The 19,648-nt window shown below is 39.5% G+C and overlaps 1 protein-coding gene and 1 pseudogene across 1 annotated transcript; both read left to right on the top strand.

The window, feature by feature from the left end:
• The first annotated feature begins 6,088 nt into the window (after positions 1-6,088).
• Positions 6,089-7,021, top strand: LOC139187204 (olfactory receptor 5M3). The gene has a single exon (XM_070803208.1). It carries the CDS (start codon positions 6,089-6,091, stop codon positions 7,019-7,021), a length of 933 nt encoding a protein of 310 aa, XP_070659309.1.
• A 1,049-nt stretch (positions 7,022-8,070) lies between these two features.
• LOC139187262 (olfactory receptor 5M9-like) lies at positions 8,071-19,289 on the top strand (annotated as a pseudogene).
• Positions 19,290-19,648: the final 359 nt, after the last annotated feature.

Raw genomic sequence — 19,648 nt, 5'->3', positions numbered from 1 at the left:
CTTTGAGTCACTTATTTTTGTGTGTTCATCCAGTGTATTTGTAGACTGTAGCATCTGATCTCAAGATCTTTCTGGATCATAACTTCCATGAGTCTGGATACTTTAGCAGAACTTACAGCAATTTTGCCACTTGCTGAATATTTGAGATAGCTTTGTAAAGTAGATCTTATGGTTACATTCATTTCTACATGTATCAAACTCATTATAGTTAAGCTCTCCAATATAAGTTGTATTTATCTCTCTCTGGCTCTCTCTTCCTTGTTCTCTCCTTCTCTAATACAGACAAACACACAGAAACACATACACACACATCACATTTTATTCTTTTCAAATTTACATTTTTCTTGAGAGAATGCATATTGCATTGTACAACACATGGTACAAATGTGTTGACATGAGTCACTTTCTCCATAATAACTGCAAAGAAACTCAGGAGTCCTGGGTACTTGGGCACTGAAGTTATAATCTCCAGCTCTTCTCTCACAGGTTCCTGAAACTCTATTAGCCATTTTATTTGAAAATACAAAGATAAGACTTTATTTAAGGTATTCTTAGGCTAAATAGGCTCCAAGTTTCCTGGTAGAAACCCATGTAATACTCTAATGGAAGTCCATTCCATCATCCAAAATATGTAAGAATTCTTACAGATGTAACCCCCTGAAAAAATGAATCACAACCAAAATCTGAGTTCCACTGCCACCTAGGATGAACGTGTGCATTTTGGAGTGTGTGCTAGTTGAGTGGGGAAATGTGGGGTGGGATTTGTGGAGATGGATATGTGGGATATCTATTATATACTCTGGGTGTCTCTAGGTATGTGTCCCCATGTGAATGAACAGGATAGGAATATATACCTTATATATTCTCCACATGATACTCCCCACATGACCTAGGGAAACACTTTGTATTAAATGAGTATAAAGGATGCAATAAGGAGTAAGACACTGTGTCATGTCTCAGATTGTCCATAGTTTTGAAACAGACACTTACATGTGATATAATGTAATAAGAACTCTATAAGCAACAAGAACTAAATTCTAAGAAAATTCAGGGGAGGAGATTATTAATTTTATGTAGGGAACCCCAAAGAAACAGAGAAGGCTGTTTTTGCAGGAATCACATAGCTACACCTTAAGTCATCATCTTTGTGACCTGGATGTAGAATCATAAGACTCAGTGACTTGCTCTGTGGCAGTTGCCCTGCCTAGATTTCTCTATGTTAAAGGAGTGGTTGTCATTCACAATGAGAACCACGTTTGTACCTTAAGACACAGAGGAATCCCATGAGGCTATTTCATGTCTTATGGAGGCTGGCCTTAAAAAATCAAACTAAATAAAATATTTGAGGGGATAAACAGTTAATTTGCAACTGAAATAAAAATTCTGCGCTCTGAGGTAGGTTACTGTTTAAGATGCTAGTCCCCAGACTTCTATGGGGAGTAGACTCCTAGCCCTGGGGAGCACAAGGATTCTCTCAAGACAGCACTTTTTCTCTGAAGATCCACATACAGCACTGATTCACAAATGCTTAGTGAGCACTCTTCAATTCCAAAATATGGCTTCACTGTAAGCGTGGAGCTTTTCAATCTTATTCTGAGATGTATCTAGGTATTACTCAGATATGTGCCTTTCTTACATGTATAGTTCACCTATTGAAAACATGATAATTTCCCATTTGCTTTACTGAAAAAGTATTTCTTGTACATGTACCATGTGGCCAGTGTTGTTATAGGTCCTGGGGCAGGGCCATGAGCAAGGCCCTCTCATCAAAATTTATTGCAATGGAAGAAGAACGGGTTTGGAGGACAAGCAGCAATGTCCTCCACAGATCATAAGCTGGAATAGGCTACTGTTGAAGCAACTGAAGGGGAGGCGGTATGAGTGCAATATCCTGATCTGGCCAAGAAAGGAAACAAGTTTGAGAGGGGGGCATGAATCCCTAGGCAACTCAAATGCATGCATCATTAAAACTATCCATAATTTTTAGGCTGTACAAAGAACACATTTTTATTTCCCAAGTTCATAACATTGTTGTAGAACACTGAAAATACATCAGTAATACAGAGGCAATGACACTCTTCAAGGGCAGGACTTGAGTTTTGCTTTGCTCTATTAATACTTACTAATATTTATTGGACAATAGAATGGGATGATTAACAGCACAACTCTGGAATCAGGATTGTCCCTGATTCATTGAAAGTGTGACCTTGACCAAGTTACTGAACTTCTCTAAGACTAATTTTTTGGTCTGAAAATGGATAATAATGATTACCTCAGGAGGTAGTTATGAGAATTAAAATACCATAATGTCTGGCATGTGCTAACTGTAATAAATGCTTTGTTGTGGCTGTGATTCAGTTTCTAGGTCTACTTGTTTATAAAATGAGGGAGTTGGAAAGGATTCATTCTTCATGCTTTGAAAAATGCATTTTGAAGATAATTTTTTCATACATTATATTATATGCCATAATTTTGGTTATAAGGAGTAATACGCACTTCATCTTTCACTGGAAAATTCAAGTGGCACAGACCAAGCAGCCCAGAGCATGGACTTGGCTTATGCAGGATGACCGACATCATTGCAGAGCTGAGTGTGATGCAAATCCAAACAAAGTATGTTATTTGATCCCAGGACACTTTCAAAATAACTTGGATTTGTGGGAAAGTAAAATTATTCAAATCTGTTATGAAAAGTAGGGAAACCAAGAGCTGACTCTTCCTCAGAGATTTCTAGGGAAATTTCTAGGGAAAACTTAATTGCTTCATTTTTTTTTTTCCTAAGGCAAGCATTTAAAGGAAATTTCTCTTGTGGATTTCCAGTTTCTCTTTTGCATATTGCCATCTCTTATACAGCAGTTTGTTTTGAATTCTGCATCTTAACTGGGAATGCTTCCCTTTATTCTGAGGTTGGTATACAAATGTATCTATCTAGAGCTGCAAGAGGAGGATTGTGCCTTAGTTTTTATTTTCTTTTATTATTTATCAATTAACATTAATTATCCCATATGTATTATCCTTGCCTGGAGGTGTATATTTGTATGTTTGTCAAAGAGAGAGACATAGGAAATTTTTTGGAGAAGTTTGATTACTTGACTGTTATAAACTATTGATGGAAGCTACTATTGACAGGAGTGCATTTAATAGTAATTCTGCCTTGTGTATTTATTACATATTGATGTGCAATGTCTCTTTTCATATCACAACAAATTTAACAGTATATTAATATTATATCATGTTAAACATAGATAAAGACAAAACACAATATTAATAAAAATTGCCGAAGTTCATAAATTAAGTCATGGAACCAAAATTCAAAGTCTCACAATAAGGGAAGGGGATTCAGGATGGGGAACACGTGTATACCTGTGGCAGATTCATGTTGATGTATGGCAAAACGAATACAATATTGTAAAGTAATTAACCTCCAATTAAAATAAATAAATTTATATTAAAAAATCTTAGAGACAGAATTCTTTAAATGTAATACTTAATGTTTCCTCTTTCCTGGCCTTGGGGAAAAAACAATCCACATTTATAGGTAACTGAATTTGAAACACAGAGAAATACAATATGGGAGGTTTTGTGTCCATAGGTTTGCTTGGAGATGGCGAGGAAAAACATCTAAGCGCTTCTAAGTTCCCCAGACTCTTCACTTTTTTCCCAAACCTCATCCCTCCTAAGATCAGATCTGACCACTCCAGTTTCCCTGTGAGTTCACTAAAGGTAACAATTATCAGACTAACCAGCACTCAGAATTTCATGTATTTAGCTTTTGCAAAGTACTAACACCACTACCTTTTCATGTTGCTGCTTGTTTTTCCTGTTGCTAAGTTGTGTCCAACTCTTTGTGACCCCATGGCTGTAGCATGCCAGGCTCCTCAATCCTCCACTATCTCTTGGAGAGTTTGCTCAAATTCACGTCCATTGAATCACTGATGTTATCTAACCTTCTCATCCTCTGTTGTCCCCTTCTCCTCCTGTGCTCAACCTTTCCCAGCATCAGGATCTTTTCCAATGAGTCGGCTCTTTGCATTGTGTCCAAAGTTAAGTGTCCAGCTTCAGCTTCAGCATCAGTCCATTCAATGAATGTTCGAGATTAATTTCCTTTAGGATGGAATGGTTTGAACTGTTTTTTCATATCTTTTTTTTTTCCCCTAGATCATCCTTGATACCACACAGTTAGATCTGACTTGCCAAATAAACTGTTCTCTATTGCTTATCCTTTAAAAATGCATTAGTGCGGGGACATCCCTAGCAGTCCTGTGGTTAATACACCACACTCCCCATTCAGGGGACACAGGTTACATCCCTGCTCAGGGAACGAAGATCGAACACTGCAGGGTGAGTCGCACATGCGGGTGAACACCACTAGCAGCCGCAAGCACATTCTGTTGATTTAATACCAGGATGCCCTGCAGGTACGTTTGCAATCCTTTTCAGGGATGAAACCTCTCCTTCACCTTTGTGTTTCCTCTATTATTTTTGATGGTTTCTACAACTTATTTTCATCAATTTATCTTTGATTATGAAATTGCCAAACACTAAATATCCAGTGTTCTTGTTCAGGGTATTCAATTTTTTTTCCAAAAATTAATACATTATCTTAAAATTTTTTAATAAACTAGCATTATTTGGTCAGTTTACAGGTAAATCTGTAATCTGATTTTCTTCTTCCTGTTCCTGTTTGGCAAGTAAGTTCACAGGAAGCTCAAAATGACCCTTGAACACATTTGAGACAGATACAATCCTCCTTCAGTATACAACAGGGTTTGCTTCTCTCCCCAAGACACCAAACTCTGTAGAGATTCAAGTCTCTCCTACACAATGGCCTAGTGTTTGCATATAACCCATGTATATCCTCCTGTATAATTCATCATCTCTAGGATAGGTACAGAGAAGACAATGGCACCCCACTCCAGTACTTTTGCCTGGAAAATCCTATGGACAGAGGAGCCTGGAAGGCTGCAGTCCATGGGGTAGCTGAGGGTCAGACACAACTGAGCGACTTCATTTTCACTTTTCACTTTCATGCATTGGAGAAGGAAACGGCAACCCACTCCAGTGTTCTTGCCTGGAGAATCCCAGGGACGGGGGAGCCTCATTGGCTGCCGTCTATGGGGTCGCACAGAGTCAGACACGACTGAAGCGACTTAGCAGCAGCAGCAGCAGAAGAATAGGTATGATATTGTAGTATTTTATTACATTAATACAACTCTAAAGATTAGCATTAATCTCTTTGTCTTACTTATTTCTTAATCTGCAGCACATAATTGTGGAGGATATCTAGTTGATTATAATTGCATGTTAGATATGAAAGAGTCCTTAGCTAGGGAATATGCATAATGCTTGAATGTGAGGTTTGCCTCTTTATTTTGATAACTATTGTGACCAGGTTGTCTCTCTTTAAATGAGCACAACTAGCAGGCTTAGTTTAAGGATAACTTTTTATCTAGTAATTAGGGCTGATAGTTGAGTTTGAGCAAGCTCCAGGAGTTAGTGATAGACAGGGAAGCCTGGCATGCAGCAGTCCATGGGGTCCCAAAGAGTCGGACACAGCTGAGTGACTGAACTGAACTGAGGGCTGATAATACATCTGATTAAGTAGCTTCCATTTATAATATGGTTAAAATTAGAAGGAGATAAAGTAATATTTGTGATGTGTTTAAAAGAGAAACTAACCCTCCATAAATATTTTAAAAATATGTGACTACCAAATACACCAGTGTTAGAAACAAGGGATATTTAAAAAGTAGTTAATGGACAATTGGCCAGTTACAAATTTTAGTACTAGCCTAGTTCAATCACATTTTATACAACTGTTATGTAATTAGAGTTGTGTAACTGTTATATAATTATAGTTGTGTATTTATCCATCTAGTATTCATAATTATCAGAGAGACTGTTACATGGCAAGTGTTCAGACATGATTTGTTGAAAAGAATGGAATAACACATTCATAGATATTTAATAAAGTAAAAATTGAAAGGGGACATAAAAATATAAATTAGTAATAAATACTTGATTTTAAATTTGTTTCATTTTAATTATCACAGAGGCTTATAAATAATATTGACCAAGAACAGAGAAAATGCTCAACTTCACGGATGTGACAGAGTTTATTCTTTTGGGACTAACCAGTCGTCGGGAATGGCAAGTTCTCTTGTTCGTCATTTTCCTGCTGGTCTACGTGATCACCGTGGTGGGTAATATCTGCATGATCCTGTTAATTAAGGTCAGTCCACAACTCAGCAGCCCCATGTACTTTTTTTTGAGTCATTTGTCATTTGTTGATGTGTGGTTTTCCTCCAATGTCACTCCTAAAATGCTGGAAAACCTGTTATCAGAGACAAAAACGATTTCATACGCTGGCTGTTTGGTACAGTGTTTCTTTTTTATTGCTCTCGTCCATGTAGAGGTTTTTATTCTTGCTGTGATGGCCTTTGATAGATACATGGCCATTGGGGACCCTTTGCTCTACGGCAGCAAAATGTCAAGGACTGTCTGTATCCGACTGATTTCTTTCCCGTATGTGTATGGTTTTCTGGTTAGTCTGGCAGCAACATTATGGACCTATGGCTTGTACTTCTGTGGGAAGATTGAGATCAACCACTTCTACTGTGCAGACCCACCTCTCATCAAAATGGCCTGTGCTGGAACCTTTGTAAAAGAATATACAATGCTCATACTCGCCGGCATTAACTTCGTATATTCTCTAACTGTAGTTATCTTATCTTACCTGTTCATCCTCATTGCCATTGTACGGATGAACTCAGCGGAAGGGAGGCGCAAGGCCTTCTCCACCTGTGGATCCCATTTGACAGCTGTCGTCATATTCTACGGAACCCTTATTTTCATGTATCTCAGACGTCCCACAGAGGAGTCTGTGGAGCAGGGGAAGATGGTGGCTGTGTTTTACACCACAGTGATCCCCATGTTGAACCCCATGATCTACAGTCTGAGGAACAGAGATGTGAAAGAGGCCATGAACAAAGTGATCAGCAGGACAATTTTAACAAAGTAAAGTTGTGTTACTTTTGTTCTCTGCATTTCATCAATACTCATTTGTCAAAAGATTACTGCTTAGTACACAGCTTTAGAAAATTCACAAAAAGAACTTTACCCTTTACAAAAAACAAGAAAAAATTAAAATTCAGAGGGAAAAAGTGAATTTTCTCTCATTGATACAAGTAGTCAAGCTTAGCTAAAATTAATAAATTAATAGAGAAGACTATTTCAGCCCAAGTTCACAGGTATATGTATTGACATTGTTTATATCCCTTGTTAGAATAAAAAGATTTTGATTTTATTATTCAAAAATGTAGTAATGAATTTAGGAAATATTTATCTATTTATCTACTAGACTACAATCTGAGGTAGAAGAAATAGCAACATATTTCATTCAGTTCTCTAATGTAAGTGCATAAAGATGGTGGTCTTGCTAATGGTTTTTATTTTCCTGTGGGGAAACGAGAAGCACATGTGAATTCATCTCCACTGACTCACACGTGCATTATGGGCAACATTTCAAAGCTCTTTGCCCATAAACAAATTGGGAATTTTGTTCAAATTATAATAACATCACTGGGTAGCTGAAAAACTTAAACCTGATATTTAATGCCTTTTTCAATGTGAAAGGTAGATTTGTTCATAGATCTTTGTTTTGAAAATAGAGATACTATGATATGTAATCCTTTTCCAACGTTTTTGTATTTAAGAGACATAACAGCATAAGTGTCTCTTTTTTACTGATTCTAATAGTTGTTGTGTAGCCAGACTGTGCACATGTCATGTACCTCAGCCAAAGTGCCATCATTCTAACTCAGAAGTAGGCAGAATTAGTGTCATTTTGCAAGTACAAAGGTACATATTTCTCCTCACAAATTAAATAAATATTCATGTGGATTATTTTGCACATTTTTGACCTAAGTGTTATATCAAATACTAAATTCTTTTTCCTTGAAAGAAGGAATATTTGGGTGCTCTCTTTTTTCTTAACAATAACATATCCTGACTTAATAGTGTAAACATAGTTTGGCTTCTCTCTTGTAGCTCGGTTCGTCTAGTACAGCGATGAGGCAACAAGTTTACAACTTGGACATCCATAATGTTTCTATGTCTTCTGATATAGGTAAACAAATAAATATCCTAATATCTCGACACAGAAACACATAGCCACTGAAATGTCATTCACACATTAAGATCATGCATTTAAATCATCACAAAATTCATAATTTATCTACAGAGATGTAGATATAAAATAAGAATGATGTATAGGAGAACAAACATTTCTCTTTGTCCAGTGTTCTTTTTTAATTATTATATTCATATATTTATTGTTGGATACGTAGGATCTTCATTTCTGTGAGGGCTTTTCTCTAGCTGTGGCCAGTGGAGGGTATCTCTAGTTGCATAGGCTGATCTCTAGTTGCAGTTCATGTGCTTTTCATTGCAGTGGCATCTCCTGTTGCCCAGCGCAGGTTCTAGAGCATGTGGATTTCAATGGTTTTGACACATGGGCTCAAGAGTTGTGGCTCCCAGGCTCTAGAGCACAGGCTCAGCTGTTGTAGCATTTGGGCTTATCTGCTCCATGGCTGGTGGGATCTTCCTGGATCAGGGATCAACCCATGTTTCCTGCACTGGCAGGTGGATTCTTTACAATGAGCCACCAGGGAAGTCCTCTTTGTCCAATGTGAGTTTTTATTTTCCTCACGGGAAAGCAGAAGCACATATAAACTCATTTCCATTCATTCACACATACATCATGGGCAACATTTCAAAGCTGTTTGTATGTAAGCACATTGGGGATTTTGATTAAATTATAATAATATCATTGTGTCTGTAATGCAAAACTTAACCTCCCTAAAGAATTTAAGCTCTTACTTAATGTTACTATTTGGGTGAGCTAGACATAATTCCTTTTGTCTGTAAGACTATTTATTCACCATTTATTGGAAAACTATTGGCATTCCAAATTAGTTGATAATTACTAATAAATTTTAAAATGTAATTTTAAAGCTTTTAAATTAAGGATAGTTTTCATTTAGAATAGTTTTGTAAAACGGCTTTTAAAACTGAATGCTATTGCTACATTCGGAGAAGGCAATGGCACCCCACTCCAGTACTCTTGCCTGGAAAATCCCATGGACAAAGGAGCCTGGTAGGCTGCAGTCCATAGGGTCGCTAAGAGTCGGACATGACTGAGTGACTTCACTTTCACTTTCACTTTCATGCATTGGAGAAGGAAATGGCAACCCACTCCAGTGTTCTTGCCTGGAGAATCCTAGGGACGGGGCAGCCTGGTGGGGTCACACAGAGTTGGACACGACTGAAGCGACTTAGCAACAGCAGCAGCATTGCTACATTTGTTTCTATGTTTACCGACATCATTATAGTTAAGCATCTTCAGGATAAAGTGTACTTATCTTTCTCAGTCACCCTCTCTCTTTCTTGATCTCTCCCTCACTAACACACACACACACACACAAATGCCACAGTTTCTTCTGAAATCTACATTTCCTTGAGGGAGTGTAGATTACATTGTAATGACCTATTGCCAGTGAGTTTACCTGATGCATTTTCTCCATAGTTAGTGAGAAGGAATTGAGGACTCCTGCATACTTGGGCACTGAAATTGCAATCATGAACTCAGCTCTCAGGGGTTCATGAAATTCTATTAGCTATTTTGTCTTAAAAATATTAAGCCAAGAATTTATTTCAAATACTCTTAGGTTGAAAAAGCTCCAAAGTTTCTGGGAGAAAGGGAAAGTGAGAGTGAAATTCAGTCATGTCTGACTGAGACTCATGGACTATACAGTCCATGGAATACTCCAGGCCAGAATGCTGGGGTGGGTAGCCTTTCCCTTCTGCAGGGGACCTTCCCAACCCAGGGACTGAACCCTGGTCTCCCAAATTGCAGGTGGATTCTTTGCCAGCTGAGCCACGAGGGAAACCAGGTAAAGATAGGTAGGGATGAATTTGGTGTGTCTAGTATGTGTTCAGTGTGTCTCTATGTGTTTCAATAGGTGTGAAGTGTGTATGTGTGTGTGTGTGTGTGTGTGTGTGTGTGCGTGCTCAGTCATGTCCAGCTCTTTGCAACCCCATGGACTGTAACCCACCAGGCTCCTCTGTCCATGGAATTTCCCAGACAAAATTACCAGAGTGGGTATGCTATTTCCTTGTCCAGGGGATCTTTCTGAAGCAAGGACTGAACACTTGTCTCTCGTGTCTCCTGCAGGACTCTTTACCACTACCCCCACTTAAACAGGATATGATGTTACACACCTTCCTGCATCCTTCATAAGACCTAACAAATGCTTTGTATTAAATAATTATGAAGAGTGCAGTAATAGAACACTGTGCATTTTTTCAGATTGTTCTAATTTCACATTATGAATCAGGCAATTGAAATTATATGTGATACAATGTAATAAGGACTGTATAAGCAATATGAGCTAAATATCCCATGTGGCTTAGACACTAAAAAATTTACCTGTGGTACAGGACATCCAGAAGGTCAGGAAGAACCCCTGGAGAAGGGCATGGCAGCCCACTCCAATATTCTTGCCTGGAGAATTCCATGGAACATGAGAAACTCTGGGCTGGAAGAAGCACAAGCTGGAATCAAGATTGCTGGGAGAAATATCAATAACCTCAGATATGCAGATGAAACCACCCTCATGGCAGAAAGTGAAGAGGAACTAAGAAGCCTCTTGATGAAAGTGAAAGAGGAGAGTGAAAAGGTTGGCTTAACAATGTTCAGAAAATGAAGATCGTGGCATCTGGTCCCATCACTTCATGGGAAATAGATGGGGAAACAGTGGAAACAGTGTCAGACTTTATTTTGGGGGCTCCAAAATCACTGCAGATGGTGACTGCAGCCATGAAATTAAAAGACACTTACTCCTTGGAAGGAAAGTTATGACCATCCTAGATAGCATATTCAAAGGCGGAGACATTACTTTGCCAACAAAGGTCCATCTAGTCAAGGCTATGGCTTTTCCAGTGGTCATGTATGGATGTGAGAGTTGGACTGTGAAGAAAGCTGAATGCTGAAGAATTGATGCTTTTGGAGACTCCAGGAGTTGGTGATGGACAGGGAGGTCTGGTGTGCTGCAGTTCATGGGGTTGCAAAAAGTTGGACACAACTGAGTGACTGAACTGAACTGAGGAGCCTGGTGGGTTACAGTCCATGAGGTCGCAAAGAGTTGGACATTACTGAGTAACTAACACTTTCACTTTCAGCATGGAAATTCAGGTGAGGAAGTTATAGGCTTTACGTGGGTAGCCCCAAGGAAATGGTGGTGAAAGAGGTGGTCATTTTTACATGAATTACAAAAGTAGATTCTGCTTTATCTATATCTTTGGGGCCTGAAGAATAGAATCATGAAACTCAGTCTCTTGCTAAGGGAGTTGTCCTACCTAGATTTCTCTGTGATAAATGAGTGATCCTCCTGGTTACTTATATTGAGAACCATATTTGTACCATAAAACCCAAGGGCATCACATGAGGCTGTTTAGTGTCCTGTAGAGGATGGCCTTAAAAATTAAACTTAGAAAAACATTAAGGTGATAAAATTAATTGGCAGTTGAAAAGTATCCTGGGTCAGAGGTAGGTTTCTCTGAAAGATAATAGATCCAAAACTTCTGTGAGGAGTCGATTCCTATTCCTGGGGAGCACGTGGATTTTCTCAAGTTAGAAGTTTTCTCTCAAGATCCACTCAGAGCGCTAACTTATACGCACCAAATATTTTATACCAATTACCAAAGTATGGTTTAATTGTAACACTAGGGCTTCTCAGCCTTAACCTGAGGTGTATCTAAGTGTTAGATATATGCCTCTCTTACCTGTGTCAGTCACCTATTTGAAAGTCTGATAATCACTCGTTTTCTTTATTGAATGAACATTTCTTGCACTTCTACCATGTGCCCCATGTGTCATGGGTCCTGGGGCAGGGTCATGCCCAGGGCTCTCTAATAAAAGGTTTATTGCAACAGAAAATCAAGAATAGCTTTGGAAGAAAATCAGCAATTTCCTTCATAATTCTTCATAAGCAGAAATAGGCTCTTGTTATAAGAACTGAAGGGGAAGCAGTATGAGTATACTGATCTGGAGAGGAAAGGAAACAAGTTTGATGGATGGGCATAAATTGCCAGGCCAATGAGTTAAAATGATCGAATGTATACACCACTAATATTATTAAGGATTTTGTAGTTGTGCAAAAGACATTTTTTGTGTGTGGGGAGCATGCTGCTAAGCTGTATGATTTTAGTTCTCCACCCAGGAACCTGGGCCCACGACAGTGAAAGCACCTAGTCTTAACCACTGGACTACCAGGTAATTCCCACAAAGGACGTATTTTTGTTTCCCAAGTACTTATAACCATACGCGTGCATGCTAAGTCACTTCAGTTGTGTCTGAATCTTTGAGACCCTATGGACCTGGACTGTAGCCTGCCTGACTTCTCTGTCCATGGGATTCTCTAGGCAAGAATACTGGACTGGGTAGCCATTCCCTTCTCCTCAGAGGAGTCTTCCTGACCCAAAGATTTAACTTCCCAGCATCTCTTAAGTGTCCTGCATTGACAGGTAGTTTTTTTGTTTGGTTTGGTTTTAACCACTAGCGCCACCTGGGAAGCTCACATAAAACCATAATAGAGCATTAAGCATACACCATTCATGCAGTGGAGGGAGAAGGCAATGGCAACCCCCTTCAGTACTCTTGCCTAGAAAATCCCATGGACAGAGGAGCCTGGTAAACTTCAGTCCATGGGGTCACTAAGAGTCAGACACGACTGAGCAACTTCACTTTCACTTTTCACTTTCATGCATTGGAGAAGGAAATGGAAACCCATTCCAGTGTTCTTACCTGCAGAATCCCAGGAACAGGGGAGCCTGGTGGGCTGCCGTCTATGGGGTCGCACAGACTCGAACACAACGGAAGTGACATAGCAGCAGTCATACAATAGAAGAGGCATCTCTGGTGGCTCAAATGGTAAAGAATCTGTCTGCAATGCAGGAGATCTGGGTTAAATCCTTAGGTCAGGAAGACCCCCTGGAGAAGGGAATGGCAACCAACTTGAGTTTTCTTGCCTGGAAATCCCATGGGCAGAGGTGCCTGGTGGGCTAAAGTTCACAGGGTCACAAAGAGCTGGATACAACTGAATGACTAAGTTCAGTTCAGTCGCTCAGTCCTGTCTGACTCTTTGTAACCCCATAAATTGCAGCAAGCCAGGCATCTCTGTCCATCACCAGCTCTTGGAGTTCACCCAAACTCATGTCCATCAATTCGGTGATGACATCCAGCCATCTCATCCTCTGTCGTCCCCTTCTCCAACTGCACCCAATCCCTCCCAGCATCATGGTCTTTTCCAATGACTCAACTCTTCACATTAGGTGGCCCAAGTATTGGAATTTCAGCCTCGGCATTAGTCCTTCCAATGAACACCCAGGACTGGTCTCCTTTAGAATGGACTGGGTGGATCTCCTTGCACTCCAAGGGGCTCCCAAGAGTCTTTTCCAACACCACAGTTCAAAAGCATCAATTCTTCAGCATTCAGCTTTCTTCACAGTCCAACTCTCACATCCATACATGACCACTGGAAAAACCATAGCCTTTACTATACGGAGCTTTATTGGCAAAGTAATGTCTCTGCTTTTGAATATGCTATCTAGGTTGGTCATAACTTTCCTTCCAAGGAGTAAGCATCTTTTAATTTCATGGCTGCAATCACCATCTGCAATGATTTTGGAGCCTAGAAAAATAAAGTCAGCCTTGTTTCCACTGTTCCCCCATCTATTTCCCATGAGGTGATGGGACAAGATGCCATGATCTTCCTTTCTGAACGTTGAGCTTTAAGCCAACTTTTTCACTCTCCTCTTTCACTTTCATCAAGAAGCTTTTTGGTTCCTCTTCACTGCATCTGCATATCTGAGGTTATTGATATTTGTCCCAGCAATCTGATTCCAGCTTGTGCTTCTTCCAGCCCAGCGTTTCTCATGGTGTACTCTGCATAGAAGTTAAATAAGTAGGGTGACAATATACAGCCTTGATGTACTCCTTTTCCTATTTGGAACCAGTCTGTTGTTCCATGTCCAGTTCTAACGGTTGCTTCCTGACCTGAATATAGGTTTCTCAAGAGGCAGGTCAGGTGATCTGGTATTCCCATCTCTTTCAGAATTGTCCACAGTTTATTGTGATCCACACAGTCAAAGGCTTTAGCATAGTTAATAAAGCAGAAATAAATGCTTTTATGGAATTCTCTTGCTTTTTCCATGATGCAGTGGATGATGGCAATTTGATCTCTGGTTCCTCTGCCTTTCCTAAATCCAGATTGAACTTCTCAAAATTCATGGTTCATGTATTGTTAAAGCCTGGCTTGGAGAATTTTGAGCATTACTTTACTAGTGTATGAGATGAGTGTAACTGTGTGGTTCAGTTCAGTTTAGTCACTCAGTCATGTCCAACTCCTTGAGATCCCATGAATCACAGCACCCCAAGCCTCCCTGTCCATCACCAACTCCCGGGGTTCACTCAAACTCATGTCCATCGAGTCAGTGATGCCATCCAGCCATCTCATCCTCTGTTGTCCCCGTCTCCTCCTGCCTCCAATCCCTCCCAGCATCAGAGTCTTCTCCAATGAGTAAACTCTTCGCATGAGGTGGCCAAGATACTGGAGTTTCAGCTTTAGCATCATTCTTTCCAAAGAACAATTAGGACTGATCTTTTTAGAATGGACTGGTTGGATCTCCTTGCAGTCCAAGAGACTCTGGACTGTGTGGATCACAATAAACTGTGGGAAATTCTGAAAGAGATGGGAATACCAGACCACCTGATCTGCCTCTTGAGAAATTTGTATGCAGGTCAGGAAGAAACAGTTAGAACTGGACATGGAACAACAGACTGGTTCCAAATAGGAAAAGGAGTACGTCAAGGCTGTATATTGTCACCCTGCTTACTTAACTTATATGCAGAGTACCTCATGAGAAACACTGGGCTGAAAGAAGCACAAGCTGGAGTCAAGATTGCTGGGAAAAATATCAATAACCTCAGGAATGCAGATGACACCACCCTTATGGCAGAAAGTGAAGAGGAACTAAAAAGCTTCTTGATGAAAGTGAAAGAGGAGAGTGAAAAAGTTGGCTTAGAGCTCAACATTCAGAAAATGAAGATCATGGCATCTGGTCCCATCACTTCATAGGAAATAGGTGGGGAACTGCGGAAACAGTGTCAGATTTTATTTTTGAGAGCTCCAAAATCACTGCAGATAGTGATTGCAGCCATGAAATTAAAAGACGCTTGCTCCTTGGAAGGAAAGTTATGACCAACCTAGATAGCATGTTCAAAAGCAGAGACATTACTTTGCCAACAAAGGTCTGTATAGTCAAGGCTATGGTTTTTCCAGTGGTCATGTATGGATGTGAAAGTTGGACTGTGAAGAAAGCTGAATGCTGAAGAAATGATGCTTTTGAACTGTGGTGTTGGAGAAGACTCTTGAGAGTCCCTTGGAGTGCAAGAAGATCCAACCAGTCCATCCTAAAGGCGATCAATCCTGGTGTTCATTGGAAGGACTGATGTTGAAGCTGAAACTCCAATACTCCAGCAACTTGATGAGAAGAGCTGACTCATTGGAAAAGACCCTGATGCTGGAAAAGACTGAGGGCATGAGGAGAAGGAGACTACAGAGGATGAGATGGTTGCATGGCATCACTGACTCAATGGACATGAGCTTGGGTGGACCCCGGGATTTGGTGATGGACAGGGAGGCCTGGCGTGCTGCGGTTCATGGGGTCACAAAGAGTTTGACATGACTGAGCGACTGAACTGAACTGACTGAAAAGGAGTGAATGAAAAATATACAAATGAGGCAATTTAAGGAATGGAGTGAGACAAAAACAGAGCATGCTGATAAACACAGAAATAAGAAGAGGCAGGATGCACATAGAATGGTCAAAGATCTCTTTGAGGAGGTGACTTTTCAGTTATGTGCCAGTAGCCAGCTATGTTGGAGAAGGAAATGGCAACCCACTCCAGTGTTCTTGCCTGGAGAATCCCAGGGATGGTGGAGCCTGGTGAGCTGCCATCTATGGGGTCGCACAGAGTTGGACACAATTGAAGCGACTTAGAAGCAGCAACAGCAGCAGCAGCCAGCCATGTAAAATATTGAGGAAAAAGAGAATGAAAATATGAAAAATTAAAAGAGGAAATATTTAAAAAAGTGTATAAACTCTGTGATTGTTTCATGTCTCCCTCCAACTAGTAGCAACTCACAATTTGGAATTTGATTAATCACTGTGAAGTATTTTCCTACCCCTGAAATGATTCATATGGTAATTATATACACCATAGAGAAAACGATTTGGGCACGTAACATAGGCACTGATTTTTCAGTTCTGGTCTGAGTTCACCGGTACCCTATATTTTCACGATCGTAGATATTCCGGCTGCTAAGTGTGGGTATACTAAGCCAGATGAGAGTTGCTGATTTTCACTGGGAGATAAAGCTAAAACCAAGAATTTTCATGTATAAAAACTCTTGACTCTACTTGGTGAATCCATAATTACCTAATTAACAAAATTTTACTTGGATTATTGGTACAACTAATTATAAGAGGATGAGATGGTTAGATGGCATCACCAACTTAAACGACATGAGTCTGAGCAAACTCTGGGAGATAGTGAAGGACAGAGGAACCTTGTGTGCTGCAGTCCATGGGGTCTCAAATAGCCGAATACGACTTAGTGGACTGAACAATTATGATACAAACCAGAATCTCGTGTAGCTTGTTCAATTTCATATTACAAAACTTAGACTAATTCTAGATTTAAAGTAATAAATAATAAATATAATATAGCAAATATATTTGACATAAAGTTGGTTTTGATGTGTGTAAATTATTATAAGCAATTATAACTAAAGCCCATTTTATGTCATAATATTCTCTTAAAGCAATATTATTATGGGGATCTTGAATTCCAAAGATGATGTAAATCCTACAGATGCATCCCTAAATACTCAGAGCAGTTTACTTTTCAGAAGACTTATCTGGGGAAATGTATTAAATGGAGAAAATATTCCTTGAGGACACTTTCCTTGTAATGACATTAAATTTGAAAATAAATAATTAGACAAATAATGGATTGTTGCTGAAAAGCAGTAGAAACTGAAATAAGACAGTAATTTTAAAAACATGGCACCTGAATTTTATTTTATATGTATATAGAATTTATCTATTGATATAATTTTGATATGGTGATTGAACCATTTGCAGTTTACTTTTCTAACTGTTAAACTGATACGGTCCGTGTTGTTAAATACCTCTTACCTCATCCTGCAAGCAGCAGTAATCAAGCAAGTGAAATATATAGCTAAATAAAATAACACATGACTAGGATTTTCATAAGTTGAAAGCTTTTGATATCATAAGCTGACATAGTGTAGAAAAGTATGTCAATGACTAGATTGTAAGACCAAGGATCATCCTGTGAAATTGTGTAGATAAGAAGATACCTTCTGGACTTCCCTGGTGGCACAGTGGATAAGAATCTGACTACCAATATAGGGGACATAAGTTCGATCCCTGCTTGGAGGAAGATTCCACATGCCATGGAGCAACTAAGCCCGAGTGCCACAACTACTGAGCCTGCGCTCTAGAACCTGTGAGCCATAACCATTTAAGCCTGCTCACCTAGAGTCAGCGCTCCACAAGAGAAGCCACTGCAGTGAGAAGCCCACACACCCCAACCAAGAGGAGGCCAAGCACAGCCAAAAATAAATACATTTTTTTTTAAAAAGGATATCTTCCAAGTCAAAGGAAAATGAGTAAGTTAATATTGCATGTGTATTTGTATTAATACTGACAATGAGAGGCAACCATCATACACAAAATTAGTATTCAATGGAATTTCAATGATTCACTCTTCTTACTTCCCTGTTCGGCACAAAGTGGTTGTCTGACCTTGTTTGAATATTTAAAATATGAGTCTCAAGTCTTTTTCTATAAGACAATACGTTGAAATGGATTTAGTCTTTCTCTAATGACTCTCAGTCTAGCTTTACTTTTACTGGAACTCTATGAGGTTAACATCATTGTAATAATTTAGCAAAAATAAGTGTCTAATACTAGTAGTATATGAATGTAATTGCCTCTTTTAGAATTAAGAAACTAATAAATATTGCAATAATTACCTATAAGGCCTATTAAAGGAAATAAATGTGATTATATAGTCTTATATTAGACTTTGTGCAAAGTCTACATTGATTTTTATATCATTTGAACTAGAATACTAATAAACATGACTCAAAATTTTCAAGAATAAAATAAATCCATTCATTTCTTTTAATTTGTCCATATGCACTACAGACTGGGTCTAAGTGAAGGCAACGCCAAAGTTCACAGATGTGACAGAATTTGTTCTTCTGGGGTTGACCAGTCACCAGGAGCTTCAAGTTCTCTTTTTTGTGGTGTTTCTAGTAGTTTACATGATCACTCTGATAGGGAACATTGGTATGATTATTTTGATCAACATCAGCCTCCAGCTTCAGAGCCCCATGTACTTTTTCTTGAGTCATTTGTTTTTTGTGGGTGTGTGGTTCTCTTCCAATGTCACTCTGAAGATGTTGGAAAACTTACTATCAAACAAAAACCATTTCCTATGTGGGGTGTTTGGTGCAGTGTTACTTCTTCATAGCCCTTGTCCATGTGGAAGTATATATCTTGGCTGTGATGGCCTTTGATCGCTACATGGCCATCTGCAACCCTCTGCTTTATGGCAGTAAAATGTCCAGGACTGTCTGTGATCGTCTCATCTTTCTGACATACATCTAGGGGTTCTCTGTCAGCCTAAACTGCACACTGTGGACATATGGCCTGTGCTTCTGTGGAAACTTTGAAATCAACTACTTCTACTGTGCTGACCCTCCTCTATCAAGACTGCTTGTGGAGGGGTCCACATCAAAGAAAGCACCATGATTGTTGTTGCTGGGATTAATTTCACACATTCCCTCTCAGTGGTTCTCATTTCCTATACCCTCAGCGGAGCATCCATGCTGCACATGTGCTCTGCCGATGGCAGGAGGAAGGCATTCTCCACTGTTACAATGTTTTATGGGACTCTCCTCTTCATGTATCTCAGGAGGCCCACTGAAGAGTCTGTGGAGCAGGGGAAGATGGTGGCTATGTTTTACACCACAGTGATTCCCATGCTGAATCCCATGATCTACAGTTTGAGGAACAAAGATGTGAAAGAGGTGGTCAACAAAGCAATCGTCAAGGCAAACTTGAGGCAGTAAACCTGCAGTACATAATTCCGTGTATGCCACTTCCTGTTATAAATGTCCAGGCATATAAATTCCCTGTTTAAAATAGACTGTATACAGGCAACACTTAAATATACTAAGAGGTCCAGTCTAACACAGCGATGGTTTACCCCATGAATGGATTCTCAGGACTAAGCCTCCTTTATCTACGTGTGCAAACATACTAACCCTGACCTATTACTGGTAGTCACAGTGTATGTAAAATTGTGCTAAGTGTAGTCATCAGATAACTGATAAGTACATTTGGATAAGCACATGCTAATTTTGAGGGTATCTTTGTAAGAGTTGAATATGATTTCTTAGGATACTTTCTATATAAAATTGCTCTTCAT

Source organism: Bos indicus, chromosome 15 (assembly GCF_029378745.1).
Source record: "Bos indicus isolate NIAB-ARS_2022 breed Sahiwal x Tharparkar chromosome 15, NIAB-ARS_B.indTharparkar_mat_pri_1.0, whole genome shotgun sequence".
In the NCBI taxonomy this organism is placed as follows: Eukaryota; Metazoa; Chordata; class Mammalia; order Artiodactyla; family Bovidae; genus Bos; species Bos indicus.
Note: the sequence above shows the minus strand (reverse complement) of the source record. Positions and strands in the feature narration are given on the sequence as shown.